This window comes from Nerophis lumbriciformis, linkage group LG29, assembly GCF_033978685.3.
Source record: "Nerophis lumbriciformis linkage group LG29, RoL_Nlum_v2.1, whole genome shotgun sequence".
NCBI lineage: Eukaryota > Metazoa > Chordata > Actinopteri > Syngnathiformes > Syngnathidae > Nerophis > Nerophis lumbriciformis.
Window position 1 is genome coordinate 15,884,436 of NC_084576.2, and position 20,920 is coordinate 15,905,355.

The 20,920-nt window shown below is 37.2% G+C and overlaps 2 protein-coding genes across 2 annotated transcripts in view; one reads left to right on the forward strand and one right to left on the reverse strand.

Annotated features, from left to right (window-relative positions):
• sin3aa (SIN3 transcription regulator family member Aa) overlaps nt 1-20,920 on the reverse strand; it is an 82,591-nt gene that overhangs the window by 9,500 nt on the left and 52,171 nt on the right. The window lies entirely within an intron of this gene.
• Nucleotides 1-20,920, forward strand: part of crabp1a (cellular retinoic acid binding protein 1a) — a 32,045-nt gene that overhangs the window by 8,190 nt on the left and 2,935 nt on the right. The window contains exons 2-3 of the mRNA XM_061924910.2: nt 5,051-5,229; nt 16,652-16,765. Coding sequence (XP_061780894.2) covers nt 5,051-5,229; nt 16,652-16,765 — 293 coding nt within the window. The remainder of the gene's footprint in view (nt 1-5,050; nt 5,230-16,651; nt 16,766-20,920) is intronic.

Consider the following 20,920-nt stretch of genomic DNA (forward strand, 5'->3'; position numbering starts at 1 on the left):
TTGGGTCTTTGGCGCAGTTGGGTGTTCCAACAGGACAATGACCCCAAACACACGTCAAAAGTGGTAAAGGAATGGCTAAATCAGGTTAGAATTAAGGTTTGAGAATGGACCTTCCCAAAGTCCTGACTTAAAGGTGTGGACAATGCTGAAGAAACAAGTCCATGTCAGAAAAACCAACACATTTAGCTGAACTGCACCAATTTTGTCAAGAGGAGTGGTTAAAAAGTCAACCAGAAGTTTGTGGATGGCTACCAAAAGTGCCTTATTGCAGTGAAACTTGCCAAGGGACATGTAAGCAAATATTAACATTGCTGTATGTATACTTTTGACCCAGCAGATTTGCTCACATTTTCAGTAGACCCATAATAAATTCATAAAAGAACCAAACTTCATGAATGTTTTTTGTGACCAACAAGTATGTGTTGGTCACAAAAAAAATAAGAGTTGTAGAAATTATTGGAAACTCAACACAGCCATGACATTATGTTCTTTACAAGTGTATGTAAACTTTTGACCACGACTGTATGTATTATCCATCCATCCATCAATTCCATTGTCTACCGCTTGTCCCTCGTGGTAGGTATTTCATGTAATTTATTTATGTTTTTTTTAATTTATGTTCCCTTCTTTATTCTATTTGTATATTTTATGGGTGTATTGTTTTGGGCGGAACAAGGGGGAACATTTGATATGGGATTGTATTCCTGGAACTTGAATTTGCCTTAAAACTCAGTAAACAAATGTTGTTGTTTTTTTAAACATAAAAGCAGATAATCAAAATAAGTTGCCTATGCAAATTGTGTAACAAGGCTATCATCATCATCATATAGTCACCGTTACAATCAAGCACAGCCATAATTGTGACGTAGCCCTCATTGAAAATGAGTTTGACACCCCTCGCTTAACTCAAAAACACACATTTCTGTGAACCTTGACTCAAAGTTTTGCTGTATTACGACATTACTTACAAAAACACAGAAAGATAACAACAAATACACATCTTTTCGTCAAAAATAAACATTTATTCTGATTTAGATTAGTAAATTAATTAAAAATGTGTAATTTTTACAGTGTAAAAATAAGTTAACCATTGCAGCCAGGACAGTGCAATATGCTACTCGTCATGCAATATTATCACAATACAGCTATGATATATTAATAGACTATGGGGGGAAAAACACTGAGATATGTATGCAACGGTCTCGTGTTCCACTTGAATGGAGCGCCTTATGTCGTGTCTTAGCAGATATGGACCTCCATCATCGACGGACATCTGCTGGAGCCGATCACTCAGCACTTCTTACGTAAAAAAAAAAAGAAAGAAAAAAAGAATATGGTGGCGTAGGGAGGGCGAGGGCGAGGGGGCGGCTGGGTGGCAAGCTCTAATGTGAATTCCAGTGCTGCTGGGCCGCCACTTCCCATCAGCATCTTCCTAACGATGTGGCCACTGGGAGGTTAGCCAGGGTGCAATTCAGCAGAGGAACAAGATGAGTGACGCCGTGCGTGACAGAGATCAGCCATGTGTTTCGGGCATGAGGACATGAGGTCCACCTTTTTCCACAAGTTATTTCAAGGTTCTTACATCGCACTGACTTTAATGGCTAACTCAAACTGACGATCTTCATAACACTCATTCTCATCAACACAACATGTGCTCATGATGCCTAACCTCATGAACAGAACATGATCATCTTCAGAACTCACTTCCTTATAATCTTCATACCAAACAACCTCATCCACACACATAATGATAAACATCATACACATGTTCCTGCACACAACCTGATAATATTCACAACACACATCATCATACATTTGTTATGATACCAAACAGCCTCATAAAAACCATGATAATCTTCATAACACACGTCATCATACATTCGTTATGATACCAAACAGCCTCATAAAAACCATGATAATCTTCATAACACACGTCATCATACATTCGTTATTATACCAAACAGTCTCATAAAAACCATTTCATAACACACATCATCATACATTCGTTATGATACCAAACAGCCTCATAAAAACCATGATACTCTTCATAACACACATCATACATTTCTTATGATACCAAACAGCCTCATAAAAACCATGATAATCTTCATAACACGCATCATCATACATTTGTTATACCAAACAGCCTCATACAAACCATGATAATCTTCATAACACACATCATCATACATTCGTTATGATACCAAACAGCCTCATAAAAACCATGATAATCTCCATAACACAAATCATCATACTTTCGTTATGATACCAAACAGCCTCATAAAAACCATGCCAATCTTCATAACACACATACATTTCTTATTATACCAAACAGCCTCATAAAAACCATGATAATCTTCATAACATGCATCATCATACATTTCTTATTATACCAAACAGCCTCATAAAAACCATGATAATCTTCATAACACACATCATCATACATTCGTTATGATACAAAACAGCCTCATAAAAACCATGACAATATTCATAACACGCATCATCATACATTCGTTATGATACCAAACAGCCTCATAAAAACATGATAATCTTCATAACACACATCATCATACAGTCGTTATACCAAACAGCCTCATAAAAACCATGATAATCTACATAACACACATCATCATACATTCGTTATACCAAACAGCCTCATAAAAACCATGATAATCTACATAACACACATCATCATACATTCGTTATACCAAACAAACTCATAAAAACCATGACAATCTTCATAACACACGTCATCATACATTTGTTATGATACAAAACAACCTCATAAAAACCATGATAATATTCATAACACGCATCATCATACATTTGTTATGATACCAAACAGCCTCATAAAAACCATGATAATCTTCATAACACTCATCATCATACATTCGTTATGATACCAAACAGTCTCATAACAACCATGATAATCTTCATAACACGCATCATCATACATTCGTTATGATAGCAAACAGCCTCATAAAAACCATGATAATCTTCATAACACACGTCATCATACAGAGCTACGAACAATGGGAGACCGGGTTTTCTGCTCCGCCGCTCCCAGTCTGTGGAACGCTCTCCCTGACCACCTGAGGGCACCACAGACTGTGGATGGTTTTAAAAAAGGCTTAAAAACCCTTCTTTTAAAAAAGCCTTTTTTTAAAAAAGATATATGCGTACTAGTTCTAGCTATTAGGCTGTTCTAGTTTTTATTTGTATTTATTTTTTATTATCTTTTTTTTTTTTAATACACTGTAGCACGTTGAGGTTGTTTGCTCAATATAAAGTCCTTTTTACAAATAAAATATATTATTATTATTATCATGACATATGCTCATAATACACATCGTTTTAATTCTCATGCCTACAATACCCAAGATCATAGGCAAGTCATGATAAACCTCATGAAAAATTATCACAGCATATGTTCATAATGCACATCCTCATAATTCTCATGCCAAACAACATTCATGCCCACATTATACAAGATCATTGGCATGTCATGATAAACCTCATGAAAACTATCATGACATATGCTCATAATGCACATCCTTATAATTCTCATGCCCACAATATACAAGATTATAGGTATGTCATGATAAACCTTATTAAAACTGTCATGACATATGATCGTAATGCACATCCTAATAATCCTTATGCCAAACAACATTCACGCCGACAATATAAAAGATCATCGGCATGTCATGATAAACCTCATGAAAACTATCTTGACATATGCTCATAATGCCCGTCCTTATAATTCTCATGCCCACAATATACAAGATTATAGGTATGTCATGATAAACCTTATTAAAACTGTCATGACATATGATCGTAATGCACATCCTAATAATCCTTATGCCAAACAACATTCATGCCGACAATATAAAAGATCATAGGCATGTCATGATAAATCTCATGAAAACTATCTTGACAAATGCTCATAATGCCCGTCCTTATAATTCTCATGCCAAAAAACATGCATGCCCACAATATACAAGATCATAGGCATGTCATGATAAACCTCATGAAAACTATCACAGCATATGTTCATAATGCACATCCTCATAATTCTCATGCCAAACAACATTCATGCCCACATTATACAAGATCATAGGCATGTCATGATAAACCTCATGAAAACTATCATGACATATGCTCATAATGCACATCCTTATAATTCTCATGCCCCCAATATACAAGATCATAGGCATGTCATGATAAACCTCATTAAAACTATCATGACATATGTTTATAATGCACATCCTTATAATTCTCATGCCCACAATATACAAAATGATAGGCATGTCATGATAAACCTCATGAAAACTATCATGACATATGCTCATAATGCACATCCTTATAATTCTCATGCCAAACAACATGCATGCCCACAATATACAAGATCATAGGCATCTCATGATAAACCTCATGAAAACTATCATGACATATGCTCATAATGCACATCCTTATAATTCTCATGCCCACAATATACAAGATCATAAGCATGTCATGATAAACCTCATTAAAACAGTCATGACATATGCTCATAATGCACATCCTTATAATTCTCATGCCCACAATATACAAGATCATAGGCATGTCATGATAAACCTCATTAAAACAGTCATGACATATGCTCATAATGCACATCCTTATAATTCTCATGCCAAACAACATGCATGCCCACAATATATAAGACCATAGGTTTTTTATGATACACCTCATGAAAACTGTCATGACATATGCTCATAATGCACATCCTTATAATGCTCATGCCAAACAACCAGTAGGCCAAAAACACATGATCATAAGCATGCCTCAATGACTAATATACAACCTCAGACACGTCATGATACACCTTATAAGACCAATTATCAATAACATATGCTCATAATGAATGAACATATTTAAGCACACATCCTCATGTTTCTCATGCCAAACAACCTCATAAGACACACCTGCATGTCTTCAACACACAGTCTCATGAAAAACCTCATACACACACACCCTTGTCACTCTTCCCCGCTCATCTCCTCCCCCTCAGGCGTGAACGCCATGCTGAGGAAGGTAGCGGTGGCGGCGGCCTCCAGTCCCCACGTGGAGATCCGGCAGGACGGCGAGCAGTTCTACATCAAGACGTCCACCAGCGTGCGGACCACAGAGATCAACTTCCACATCGGGGAGGAGTTTGACGAGGAGACGGTGGACGGGCGAAAGTGCAAGGTTGCTACACTACAGTCTCCTTCATTTTTTTTCAAATTTGTTGCACGATGATGAGAAAAGGAAAATGTTTGGTATCATCCTCACGTCTGTGCAGTGGGATTAAGAGCAACCTAGTCCTTGAGATGGATGAGAAATTCTCTTCAGAAGGTCTGCAGGCCCCGAGGGCAGATTGTGATGAGCTCCTCGACTCTTTGTTTTTTTTGTTTTTTTTTTGCTTTCCATTAATCAACCAAACGCATGAGGCATTTAAAGTGGCTGCATGCAGGTTCGCTTACTACAGTACTCGTGAAAACATTACAGCTGTGAATCTTTGGGCGCCACACAATCCGATTCTTGCGGGTAACGATTCGATTCTCCATTGAAAACGGTTCAAAATCGATACTTTTTTAATTAACATTGGGTGCCAGTTCTATGATTAACTACATTCCTCCATAAAATAGTTAAACAGCTCTGATATTTTTTTTATATTGCTTGTTTATATTTAATAAAATTATACACAAACATTTAATAAAGTCAATAATAAAGTACCCAACACTTCTCTTTTCTAAAGTAAATCTGTACAGCAAATATGGACATCTAGAGTACAGGCCAAAAGTTTGGACACACCTTCTCATTCAATGCCTTTTCTTTATTTTCATGACTATTTACATTGTAGATTGCCACTGAAGGCATCACAACTATGAATGAACACATGTGGAATTATGTACTTAACAAAAAAAAAGGTGAAATAACTGAAAACATGTTTTATATTCCAGTTTCTTCAAAATAGCCACCCTTTGCTCTCATTACTTTTTCGCACACTCTTGGCATTCTCTCGATGAGCTTCAAGAGGTAGTCACCTGAAATTGTTTTCACTTCCCAGGTGTGCTTGTGGCTCATCGAGAGAATGCCAAGAGTGTCCAAAGCCGTAATCAGAGCAAAGGGTGGCTATTTTGAAGAAATTAGAATATAAACTAGGTTTTCAGTTAAAAGTTAAAGTTAAGTTAAAGTATCAATGATTATCACACACACAATAGGTGTGGTGAAATTTGTCCTCTGCATTTGACCCATCCCCTTGTTCACCCCCTGGGAGGTGAGGGGAGCTGTGGGCAGCAGCGTTGCCATGCCCGGGAATCATTTTTGGTGATTTAACCCCCAATTCCAACCCTTGATGCTGAGTGCCAAGCAGGGAGGTATTGGGTCCCATTTTTATCGTCTTTGGTATGACTCGGCCGGGGTTTGAACTCCCAACCTACCGATCTCAGGGCGGACACTCTAACCACTAGGCCACTGAGTAGGTTTAATTAATTCACTATGGAGGGCGGGGGCGTGGCCTGCGGACCTGCAGCGAAGCGGGGTGTGCCAGGACCGGCTTCGAGATCAGCGACAGGTGCGTAGATGGCCCACCTGGGCCTGGGTATCTAATCACCTGTCGCTCTGTTAAAAGGCAGCAGCCGGGGAGGAGAGATGTGGTGGAGCTGGAGCGAGAGAGAGAGAGTGAGCCTGAGACCCACGAGACAATTGCTGAAAAGCAACCCAGTGAACTATTGTGAAGAAAACAAAAGAGTGTTGTAACCCTGATCTGGGCTCGTGTGACGATGTTTGGTGGTCCGAGGAACCCCGAGGAGAGAAACCTCCACATTCACCTTTTTTTGTTAAGTACATAACTCCTTACAATCCTCATGTCAGGATGGACCCCTTCACAAGACCCATCTGCATTCTTATAATATACAACCTCAGACACGTCATGATAAACCTCATAAGACCGATTATCATGACATATGCTCATAATGCACATCCATATCCTTATATTTCTCATGCCAAACAACACGCATGCCCATAATATACAAGATCGTAGGCGTGTCATGATAAACCATACTTGCCAACCCTCCCGGATTTTCCGGGAGACTCCCGAAATTCAGCGCCTCTCCCGAAAACCTCCCGGGACAAATTTTCTCCCGAAAATCTCCCGAAATTCAGGCGGACCTGAGTGACGTGTCGACAGCCTGTTTTCACGTCCGCTTTCCCACAATATAAACAGCTTGCCTGCCCAATCACGTTATAACTGTAGAATGATCGAGGGCGAGTTCTTGGTTTCTTATGTGGGTTTATTGTTAGGCAGTTTCATTAACGTGCTCCCAGCGCTGCAACAACACACAACAACAGCAGTCATGTTTTCCTCTACCGTAAAGCAGTTTGTCTGCCGTAAACGGCAATGTTGTGACACTCTTAAACAGGACAATACTGCCATCTACTGTACATGCATATGTGACAATAACACCTAGGGCTTTTAGAGAGTGCAGTGTACAACTGCGCACACAACAAGGAGACGAAGCAGAATGCATCATCAGAGAGGGTGTTCAGCATGGTTAGAAAAATAGTGACAGAGAATAGAACAAGGATGGACAATTCAACCCTTAACTCAACAATGAGTAGATGAGTGTTATGTGTGTGTATATGTGTAAATAAATGAACACTGAAATTCAAGTATTTCTCTTATTATATATATATATATATATATATATATATATATATATATATATATATATATATATATATATATATATATATATACTGTGTATATATATATACATATATATATATATAATAAAATAAATAAATATATATATATATAGCGAGAATTCACTGAAAGTCAAGTATTTCTTATATATATATATATATATATATATATATATATATATATATATATATATATATATATATATATATATGAAATACTTGACTTGGTGAATTCTAGCTGTAAATATACTCCTCCCCTCTTAACCACGCCCCCAACCACGCCTCCGCCCCAACCACGCCCCCCAACCCCCGAAATCGGAGGTCTCCAGGTTGGCAAGTATGTGATAAACCTCATGAAAACTATCAAGACATATGCTCATAATGAACATCCTTATAATTCTCATGCCAAACAACATTCATGCCCACAATCAACAAGATCATAGGCATGTCATGATAAACCTCATGAAAACTATCAAAAATAATAACGACCATACCACACCAGTTCTCAAATCTCTTCACTGGCTTCCTGTTCCACTCAGGATTGAATACAAAATCTCCCTACTAACCCACCAGTGCCTCCATGGAAATGCCCCCCTCTACCTCAAAGAACTGCTCACCCCCAAATCCTCCACACGACACCTCCGCTCCGGACATAGACATAATCAACCTATTTTATGAAAATATCCCCCCCAAAAAACTGCTCTGAGAAGATGGGTTGTATAAAGCAGTGTTTTTCAACGTTTTTTGAGCCAAGGCACATTTTTTGCGTTGAAAAAATTCGGAGGCACACCACCAGCAGAAATCATTAAAAAATGAAACACAGTTGACAGTAAAAAGTTTAAAGTCAATTGTTGGGTATGACTTTAAAGCATAACCAAGCGTGCATCAATGTTGCTCTTGTCTCAAAGTAGGTGTACTGTCACCACCTGTCACATCACGCCCTGACTTATTTTTAGTTTTTTGCTGTTTTCCTGTGTGTCGTGTTTTAGTTCTTGTCTTGCGCTCCTAATTTGGTGGCTTTTTCTCTTTTTTTGGTATTTTCCTGTAGCAGTTTCGTGTCTTCCTTGACCGCTATTCCCCACACCTGCTTTATTTTAGCAATCAAGAATATTTCAGTTGTTTTTATCCTTCTTTGTCGGGACATTGTTGATTGTCATGTCATGTTCGGATGTACTTTGTGGACGCCGTCTTTGCTCCACAGTAAGTCTTTGCTGTCGTCCAGCATTCTGTTTTTGTTTACTTTGTAGCCAGTTCAGTTTTAGTTTTCTGCTGCATAGCTTTCCCTTAGCTTCAATGCCTTTTCTTAGGGGCACTCACCTTTTGTTTATTTTTGGTTTAAGCATTAGACACCCTTTTACCTGGACGCTGCCTCCCACTGTTCCCGACATCTACAAAGCAATTAGCTACCGGCTGCCACCTACTGATATGGAAGATTATTACACGGTTACTCTGCCGAGCTCTAGACAGCACCGACACTCAACAACAACAGACTATAATTACTGGTTTGCAAAAAATATTTTTAACCCAAATAAGTGAAACTAGATGATCTCCCACGGCACACCAGACTGTATCTCACAGCACACTAGTGTGCCGCGGCACAGTGGTTGAAAAACACTGGTATAAAGGGACGACTGTAACTGTCGGACAGGTCACCAAGTGCACACCGCTGCTTTAAACAGCCTGTGGAGAAAAGTAGTGCATATTAGCATTATATTAAGAATAATTCCTAAAACTGTCCAAGAAACTGGAGATATGTATTCCCCTTCTACAAATATCCCCAGTGTTACTCGCACACATGCTGTATTTTCACCGTTTCCGTGCTAACAACAGCCCAAATCGCTCGCCATCCTGCTTTTTTGGGGGTATGGAAGGGCAGACATGACCTATTTCAGGGACAGGCTCCCTTGCTGGGCGCCCTGCGGCATGCTGGGTAGCGGGCCGGCACTCAAGCTGCGTCACGTCTTTTTGCAACGCGTCACGGCGTGGTGTCGTTTGGGTGTGACGAGCAGTCTGCACGGAACTATATTTGAGATTTAAAGCCGTGAACACATTATGGTGCATAAGACATTGCACTTTTTGTTTGCAGCTGCACGGGCACGGCAGGAACCCATTAAAAAAAGAAAAAGAAAAAAGTAATTGAATTTGAGACATTCCTCCTCCAGTCAGGTGGGATTATGTCTCACTCCTTCAAGGAACTCTACAAGCAGAAGTGATCACTTTCATTTGTCAAGATGGTTATCTTATATCAGGGGTGTCAAACTTGTTTTCATTGAGGGCCACATCGCAGTTTTTAGGGTCGCTTGTAAATATATGATTTAAAAAAAAGTATTCGGCCCATGATATAGTATTTGATTATTCGCTTTTTTTTTTTTTTACGTTCGCTTAAAAAACCCAAAACAGATTTTAGTGTAAAAAAAAAACTCGCTCAGTTGCCAGAATTTTATTTTATTTATTTTTTATGGCATATTACTGTAAATGGAATGGAAACATAGTACCACTCTTTTTTTTTTATTACAGTAAAATCTAGATTTGTTGATTTTATAGTGTATTACTGTAAATGCAGAGAATAATTTTGCCACACCTAGTGTGTGTGTGACAATCATGGGTACTTTAACTTTAACTTAAAACATGAACTCGTGAATTAAATTATTAGAATTGTGGAAATAATGAATCAAATTGTTTAATAAATAAAATGTTACATTAAATTAATTAATTAATGGCACCTTTATTAACATGTATTTACTTAGTTGTAATTTTAATTAATTTGATAAAACTATATAAAAATGTATTTATTCATGTTCCATTTCACCCTACATAATTTAGTGGACAGGTGATTAACCACCGTTTCCTCAAATTTAAAAAGAAACCCACAAACAGTACCATTTTTTTTTTTTTCTAAACTGCAAGCTCAGTTGCCAGAATTTTACTGACTATTGTCATTTTTACAGCGCACAATTTGATCATAAGTTAAGGTGATATTCAAGAACATGTTTATTTTTTATTTTTAATATAACATTTTGTTGCATTATTAGATCATATTAAAATTTAAAACATATGTACAGTACAGGCCAAAACTTTGGACACACCTTCTCATTTATAGTGTTTTCTTTATTTTCATGACTATTTACATTGTAGATTGTCACTGAAGGCATCAAAACTATGAATGAACACATGTGGAGTTATGTACTTCACAAAAAAAAGTGAAATAACTGAAGACATGTTTTATATCCTAGTTTCCCGGGCCTTGAGTTTGACACCTGTGTCTTATATTATGCTATATTTTATTAGAGGGGTGCCTTTTATGACACCTGGTGCACAAAGCATACAGGAACGCTTGGATGAGTTTGGTGTAGAGCAGGGGTCGGCAACCTTTACCAGTCAAAGAGCCATTTTGACCAGTTTCGCAAATTATAGAAAACAATGGGAGCCGCAAATTTATTTTGAAATTTTAAATGAATTAACACTGCATACAAAGTTGTTTTTTTTTGCTTTGTGCTATTCAGTAACTAGGGGTCTCAGACACGCTGCCTACATCTTCATATGGAATTTGAAAGCTGGTGCGGCACGCGGGTTTTAAATGAATGGCGCTTGTCAGCGTTGTGCGTGCCGTGATGGTACAGCATATAGCACACACTACAACCGGCGTGCATGATCAGCCATTCATTGTATGGTGTTTCCGCCTGCTCACGTAGGTGACAGCAAGGCATACTTGTTCAACAACCACACAAGTTACACTGACGGTGGCGGTATAAAAAAAACTATAACACTCTTACTAATAATGGGCCACACTGTGAACCCACACCAAACAAGAATGACAAACACATTTCGGGAGAACATCTGCACAGTAACACAACATAAACACAACAGGACAAATACCCAGAATCCCATGCAGCCCTAACTCTTCCGGGATACATTATACACCTCCGCTACCAAACCCCGCCCACCTCAACCGCTACCAAACCCCGCCCACCTCAACCGACGCACGGGGGGGGGGGTTGGTGGTAGCAGGGGTGTATAATGTAGCCCGGAAGAGTCAGGGCTGCATGGGATTCTGGGTGTGTTCTGTTGTGTTTATGTTGTGTTAAGGTGCAGATGTTCTCCCGAAATGTGTTTGTCATTCTTGTTTGGTTTTGGTTCAAAGTGTGGCGCATTAATAGTAAGAGTGTTAAAGTTGTTTTATATGGTCACCGTCAGTGTAACCTGTGTGGCTGTTGACAAAGTATGCCTTGCTGTCACGTACGTGTGCAAGCAGAAGATGTATGTTGTAAAACAAGCGTTGGGCTGGCACGCTGTTAATACAGATTGTAGAGAGCGCCAAATGTTGTACCATCATGTCACGCTCTTATTATAGCTGTAAGGGTGAAAATTGGTGAATATTAATCCCGGGAGTTTTCTGCGAGAGGCACTGAAATCCGGAAGTCTCACGGGAAAATTGGGGGGTTCAGCAAGTAAGCTGCTGAGCCGCATCAGAGTGATCAAAGAGCCGCATGCGGCTCCGGAGCCGCGGGTTGCCGACCCCTGGTGTAGAGGAACAAGAAGGAACATTTTTTAAATGGAACGTTCACTTCCTGTTGATGGAATGTCTCATAATTTTTGTATCATATAGCGTTCAGCAGCCCTGAGTAGTCGATGTCCGATATGGTGGATCTCTTAGGATTAGTTAGCATGGGGATCTTTTGCAAAAAGATATACTCCATCCCTCACTTGGACACTTGTGAGCAACTTTGGCCTTCATAGCCAAGACTTGACTAAACTTTGCACTCTAAAAAAATTTAATCTGTAGATTGTACAATAAAAAGAAAAGTTGGCAGCTCAGCTCCCAGAAATTTAGTGTGAAATAAAAGTCTTTCCGTTTGCAGTAATTCACTGTAAAAACAACCGCTATATATTTTACGCAAAAAAAAGGGCAGTTCAGTCGCCAGAATTTTACCACCAACAAAACAATTTAATTGTTTTTCAATTTACAGTGATGCACTGTTAAAAACAACGACCGTAGATTTACAGGTTGGTGTACCTTCCCTTCATCCGATTTCGAATTCTCAAATGCAAATCAAAAAACTAATTTTGGGACATTTTTTCTACTTTTAAATCTAAAACTAAATTCTGCACTAAAAGAACACCTGCAGGCAACTACAACCGTAGATTAACACCCTCCCCCCACCACATCCCACCTCCCCGGATTGTAATTAATCAAATGTAAATAATCAAATGTATATACTTGTTCTTATGCTTTCTGAAATCACTATGTTCTCTGCTCGCTGTACATATCCTACCAAGTCAGACCTACACTGTTTCAATGTCCATTTCTCTGATGATGCAATTGTTGATGACTGAAGTGCGGATATCAACCAAACCTAACCTCCCCGCCCCAACCCCCTCAACATCCCATCCCCCGGATTGTAAATAATGTAAATAATTCAATGTATATACTCTGATGATCGCTGATAGTATATATTTGTACCATGAATTGATTAACGTGGACCCCGACTTAAACAAGTTGAAAAACTTATTGGGGTGTTACCATTGAGTGGTCAATTGTACGGAATATGTACAGTGCTGTGCAATCTACTAATAAAAGTCTCAATCAATCAAAACAAAAGTTGGACAACTATTAAATGAGACTTTTTTTAAAACGACAATAGGAATCCAGCGGAACATAGGTGTTACCCATCTATCCATCCATTTTCTACCGCTTGTCCCTTTCGGGGTGGCGGTGCATTCGGGCGGAAGGCGGGGTACACCCTGGACAAGTTACCGTTATGCTAAAAACATGCCAAACGCGAAGGAAAAGCTAAAATACTACTTGCGGTTCAATTTGTCATCACACTGATAACCACTAATTTTGCATTTTGGATAAGCATGAATTGGATTTTTAAAAATCCATAAAAGGAAAACAGCACAAAATCAAATTTTTTGTGTGTTTTCAAATCTGCCATTTATAGTAAAAATTTAAAAACGTCCCTAACTTTGTTTTTTGATTTGCGTTTCAGAATTAGAAAAACATATATGACCGGAAGGTACACGGACCTTTACAGTTATAAAGTGGCAGCATCGTCGCCGGAATTTGACTGTAAAAAAGAAAAGAAAAAAAAGACAGTTACCGTTTTTCAAATCACAGCAATCCGCTGTATAAACAACCAAAGATTTATCGGGAGAAAAAAACAGTGGTGGCGTTTTCTTTAATTTACAGTGATTCATTGTAAAAACGACGATAGTAGATTCTACGCTAAAGAAACTGTCGGCTCAGTCGGTAGAATTTTACCGTAAAATTAATTTTCTGTAAAAATGCTAAAAAAACTGTCAGCTCAGTCGCCAGAATTTTACTGATAAAGAAAAAACAATGGTACCGTTTTTCAATTTACAGTAATGCACTGTAAAAACAACGACCGTATATTTACAGTTAAAAACTGGCAGCTCAGTCGCCAGAATTTGACTGTAAAAACAATTACAATCTTCAATTTACAGTAATCCGCTATAAAAACGACGTAGATTTTAAGGTAAAAACTGGTAAAAATGTTATGGTAAAAATTAGAGATGTCCGATATTATTGGCCGATAAATGCGTCAAAATGTAATATCGGAAATTATCGGTATCGTTTTTTTTATTATCGGTATCGTTTTTTGGGTTTTAAAAAAAAAAAATATATATTTTTATTAAATCAACATAAAAACACAAGATACACTTACAATTAGTGCACGAACCCAAAAAACCTCCCTCCCCCATTTACACTCATTCACACAAAAGGGTTGTTTCTTTCTGTTATTAATATTCTGGTTCCTACATTATATATCAATATATATCAATACAGTCAGCAAGGGATACAGTCCGTAAGCACACATGATTGTGCGTGCTGCTGTTCCACTAATAGTACTAACCTGTAACAGTTAATTTTACTAATTTTCATTAATTACTAGTTTCAATGTAAATTTTTTTATATTATTTTACTTTCTTTTTTTATTCAAGAAAATGTTTTTGATTTATTTATCTTATTTTATTTTATTAATTTTTTTTAAAAGTACCTTATCTTCACCATACCTGGTTGTCCAAATTAGGCATAATAATGTGTTAATTCCACGACTGTATATATCGGTTGATATCGGTATCAGTTGATATCAGTATCGGTTGATATCGGTAATTAAAGAGTTGGACAATATCGGAATATCGGATATCGGCAAAAAGCTATTATCGGACATCCCTAGTAAAAATAACAGTGGTAGCGTTTTTGTTATTTATTTAGAGTGATTCATTGAAAAAATGACGATAGTAGAGTTTACGCTAAAAAACTGTCAGCTCAGTTGATAGAATTTTACCGTAAAATTAAAAGTTGTACAATTTTTCAATTTACATTAATTTTCTGTAAAACAATAGAACCCTTGAAAACTGTCAGCTCAGTCGCCAGAATTTTACTGATAAAAAAAACAAAACAATGGTATCGTTTTTCAATTTACAGTAATTTGCTGTAAAATTAATGACAGTAGATTTTAAGCAAAAATTGGCAGCTCAGTCGCCAAAATTTTACCGTAAAAATAACAGTGGTACCGTTTTTTAATTTACAGTAATTCACTTAAGAAAAAATGACAGTATATGTTACGCTAAAAAACTGTCCGCTCAGTCGCCAGAATCTTACCGTAATAATAAAAGTGGTACGGTTTTTCAATTTCCAGTAATGCAATGTAAAAACAACGACTGCAGATTTACAGTTTTTAACTGGCAGCTCAGTCGCCGGAATTTTACTGTAAAAAAAACAAAAAAAGACAGTTACCGTTTTTCAAATTACATCAATCCGCTGTAAAAACAACCAAATAGTTACCGAGAAAAAAACATTGGTGGCGTTTTTTAAATTTAGAGTGATTCCTTGTAAAAACGACGATAGTCGATTTTACGCAAAAAAAAACTGTCAGTACAGTTGGTAGAATTTTATCGTAAAATTAAAAGTGGTACCATTTTACGAATTACATGAATTTTCTGTACAAACGCGAAAAAACTGTCAGCTCAGTCGCCAGAATTTTACTGATAAAGAAAACACAATGGTACCGTTTTTCAATTTACAGTACACAACGACCGTAGATTTACAGTTATAAAATGTCAGCTCAGTCGCCAGAATTTGATGGTAAAATAACAAAAACAAAACAGTTACCGTTTTTCAATTTACAGTAATCTGCTGTAAAACTGACGGTAGATTTTAAGGTAAAAACTGGCAGCTCAGTTGCCCAAATTTTACCGTAAAAATAACAGTAGTAGCGTTTTTTTTTTAAATTTAGAGTGATGCCTTGTAAAAGCGACAATAGTAGAGTTTACGCTAAAAAACTATCACTTTAGTGGGTAGAATTTTACTGTGAAATTAAAAGTGATATCATTATTCAATTTATATTAATTTCCTGTAAAACAATAGTAGATTTTACCCTTAAAAACTGGCAGCTCAGTCGCCAGAATTTTACTGATAAAAAAACCAAAACAATGGTACCGTTTTTCAATTTACAGTAATTTACTGTAAAATTAATGACAGTAGATTTTAAGCTAAAAAAAACTGGCAGCTCAGTCGCCAAAATGTTACCGTAAAAATAACATTGGTACCGTTTTTTAATTTACAGCAATTCACTGAAAAAAAGAGTGAGTTTTATGATAATAACTGTTGACACAGCTGCCAGTTTTTTTTTTACCGTAAAATCGACAGATTTGTTTTACAGTGTGGGAAGTGTTTGAAAAGCACATGAAAAATATGGACATAAGGCTTTGAGGTAAATGTTGTAAAATCAAACATCAGCAAGCAGGAAATGAGAAGTAAAATAAAAACTACATGAAAACCAATAACAACTAATCCAAAAAGGAGCCAGGGCTAATTGTACTTAACACAGTCGGTTTCTGTTTCTAGAAGGTTTAGTTCTTCACACTACCATGACCGTCAGCTCTTCCCGTCCTACAGAGTCTCGCCACCTGGGAGTCGGAGAACAAGATCTACTGCAAGCAGACTCTGGTGGACGGGGAGGGACCAAAAACCTTCTGGACCCGCCAACTGAATGGCGACGAGCTAACGCTGGTGAGTAACAGTCCCTTATAATTCTGTATGTTTGACAATCTTTTAAAAAATGAAATAAACATAACAAATACTGTATAATATATACAGTACAGTATATATATATATATATATATATATATACATATACAGTACATACATACATATATATATATATACATACATATATGTGTGTGTGTATGTGTATATATATATATATATATATATATATATATATAATATATAATTCAAAATATCTACAATATGTGTATGTAAAATAAAAAAGCATACATTTTGAAGTTAAAAAAAGTTTTTATTTTTTATTTAAAAATATATACATTTCGTAATTGAAAAAAGTCTATCTTTTACAATTTAAATTAAAATATATTTGTAAATTCAAACATGTATACGGAGTATATAATTCTTAATTTAAAAAGTATATATTTTAAAAAGCGTATTAATATATATATATATATATATATATATAAAATCAAAAAGTAAAGTGATACACTTTTACTTAAAAAAAAGTATATATTTTTTTAATTAAAAAAGTATTTTACTATTTTCAAAAACATTTTGTAAATTAAATACATACATAGTATATATTTTACTGCATATTAGTATATAGTTATGTTTTTATATAAATGATATTAAAATACAAAAGTAGATATATTTTTTTATTTAAAAAGTATAAATTCAATTTTAAAAAGTATGTTTTTGTTTAAAAGTATATACTGTATACGTATTTCTTTAATTTAGAGAAGTACATTTTTTTAATTTATAAAGTATATATATTTGAACGTAAAAAAAAAAGCATACTTTTTAATTAAAAAAACAACAACTGTTGAGTTTGCTGGTTTCTGTGTGAAAGGGGACCAAAAAAGTCAATAAAACCTCCATAATGGAGGTAATCATCAGATTTCCAAAGCATCTCCAAAGACTGCTTTGGTCCAATGGGATTTCTCCAGGAGAGATTTCCTGGAGATCCCCTCCCCTCGTAGAAGGAAACGATTCCAGAGGTTTTGTCCCGCTTTCATCCCAGCTGTGAAAGCCGGAAGAAGAGGAGCTTCTTCACCGACATCTCTGTTATGTATTAAGTCAGATTAAGTCCAAAGCTCCTCAGAGACGATTGAGAAAGGGAAAGCATTCCAAGAGTGAAGCTTTCCTCTCCACATTCCCACACTCGCTTGAAGCAACAACTTGGAAAGTTTGATCAAGTTTAAGGAAGAGCTTTTGTGACTTTGTAAGAATGACGGAATTCTTCATGAGGCTCAGAAGAAATTCTGCAGCTTCTGAGTAACAAAGTCAATAACGTGCCCCTTTTAGTGACCTCCCCCAGGGACGACAAATGTTTGTGCTCTAATGGACAGGCAAGGCTCTTCTCACCTTGTTCCTCATAGATCACCCTCACTCTGTTGACATGACAACCGTCTTAATGTGTCACTATTTTTGCTGTTCATCTGCACGATGACGGCTTTTTTTTTCGAGGCATTGTACAAAACCCAAAACCAGTGAAGTTGGTACGTTGTGTAAATGGTAAATAAAAACAGAATACAATGATTTGCAAATCCTTTTCAATTTATATTCAATTGAATAGACTGCAAAGACAAGATACTTAATGTTCGAACTGGTAAACTTTGTTATTTTTTGCAAATATTAGCTTATTTGGAATTTGATGCCTGCAACATGTTTTGAAAAAGCTGGCACGAGTGGCAAAAAAGACTGAGAAAGTTGAGGAATGCTCATCAAACACTTATTTGGAACATCCCACAGGTGAACAGGCTAATTGGGAACAGGTGGGTGCCATGATTGGGTGTAAAAGCAGCTTCCATGAAATGCTCAGTCATTCACAAACAAGGATGGGGCGAGGGTCACCACTTTGTGAACAAATTTGTGAGCAAATTGTCCAACAGTTTAAGAAAAACATTTCTCAACGACCTATTGCAAGGAATTAAGGAATTTCACCATCTATGGTCCGTAATATCATCGAAAGATTCAGAGAATCTGGAGAAATACATAAGCAGCAAACCTGAAAACCAGCCTGTGACCTTCCATCCCTCAGGCGGTACTGCATCAAAAAGCCACATTAGTGTGTAAAGTATATCACCACATGGGCTCAGGAACACTTCAGAAAATTACCGTCACTAACTACAGTTGGTCGCTACATCTGTAAGTGCAAGTTAAAACTCTACTATGCAAAGCCAAAGCCATTTATCAACAACACCCAGAAACGTTTCGCTGGGCCTGAGCTCATCTAAGATGGACTGATGCAAAGTGGAAAAGTGTTCTGTGGTCTGAAGAATTCACATTTCAAATTGTTTTTGGAAACTGTGGACGTCCTGTCCTCCGGACCAAAGAGGAAAAGAACCATCCGGATTGTTATAGGCTCAAAGTTCAAAAGCCAGCATCTGTAATGGTATGGGTGTGTATTGGTGGCCAAGGCATGGGTAACTTACACATCTGTGAAGGCACCATTAATGCTGAAAGGTACATACAGGTTTTGGTGCAACATATATTGCCATCAAAGCAACGTTATCATAGACGCCCCTGCTTATTTCAGCAAGACAATGCCAAGCCACGAAATACAACAGCGTGGCTTTATAGTAAAACAGTGCGGGTACTATAGTGGCCTGCCTGTAGTCCAGACCTGTCTCCCATTGAAAATGTGTGGCGCATTATGAAGCCTAAAATACCACAACGGAGACCCCGGACTGTTGAACAACTTAAGCTGTACATCAAGCAAGAATGGGAAAGAATTCCACCTGAAAAGCTTCAAAAATTGGTCTCCAAACGTTTACTGATTGTTGTTAAAAAGAAAGGCCATGTAACACAGTGGTAAAAATGCCCCTGTGCCAATTTTTTTGCAACGTGTTGCTGCCATAAAATTCTAATTTAATGATTATTTGCAAAATAAATTAGTTTCTCAGTTCGAACGTTAAATATTTTGTCTTTGCAGTCTATTCAATTGAATATAAGTTGAAAAGGATTTGCAAATCATTGTATTCTGTTTTATTTACCATTTACACAACGTGCCAACTTCACTGGTTTTGGGTTTTGTCGGTCAGACCATAAAAATGTAATCGAATAAGTGTATCTACAAAAACTTAGTCGAGTTTGAGTAGCTACTTTTTCTTGAGGCAAGAATAAGATTTTTCACAAAGTGCTTTTTTAAGCCAACATTTGTGCTGACAATACGCCTCAGATATCAGGGACAAATGGTGTCAAAAGAAGTGGGATCATAAGGCTATCTATCACATGTCTTGTTGAAATGGACTATTGACGGGGGTAAGAAGTGGGATCATGAGGCCATTAATAGTATCCCTCTGGACTGGTGACATCTGTGTGACTGACCCGCCAGAAATGGCTAAAACGCTGGTGTGACTGGCGTCAGAAGTGGGAAGATAAGTCCTGAGGATGTCCGTGGAATTCCCCAAGATGTGAGTGATGCACTTGAAGGATGGAAACAGACATCACTGGAGTTGTGTTGGAAGGCCCTGAAGTACCAGTAGAGTTGCCTCCAAATTGAAGCTATTATCATATACATCTGATTTATGACACCAAAAGACTTCCAAAGTTTGTGAGTAAATAGATATGATCAAAATAAAAGAGCCATGTTGAGAGTTAATGAGCAAGCCAGTCACGTGATCCATGACGAAGTAGCAACCACAGGTCCCTTTCCCATCAACAACAAATGCTAATCATGCAGACTTTGTGAGAGCCGACAACGATTACTTTGGGAACAATTAGGATTGAGGACCTTATATTTTTTGAGCCCGAACACAAAGAGGATGAGCAATAAGTTTTAGAAGTCGAGTGATGGATGCAGCTTTATTGTGACACTATAGCATTAGCAGCGTTGTTAGGTACTAAACATACAAACTAACTCTAATAAACCAAAATAAAACAAACACTTACTGTTATATTTACACTCTCGCTGGGATGCCGATTGACGGGAGACGCTCACATAATCCTGTTTAGATGAAAAATCTATCGCACGTCAAAATCGACGAGTCTCTCGGTCCATGGCCCCATTTGTCTACTAGCAGGTGAGATATGCTTGAATTATAATCTCAAATTTACTTTTAGAAAGTTTGAGACGAAGCAGAAGCAGCCGTTGGTTTAGTGTGTCAACAATTGCAGCGTAACCTAGCATTAGCTCACTGCTATCGATGCACCGCT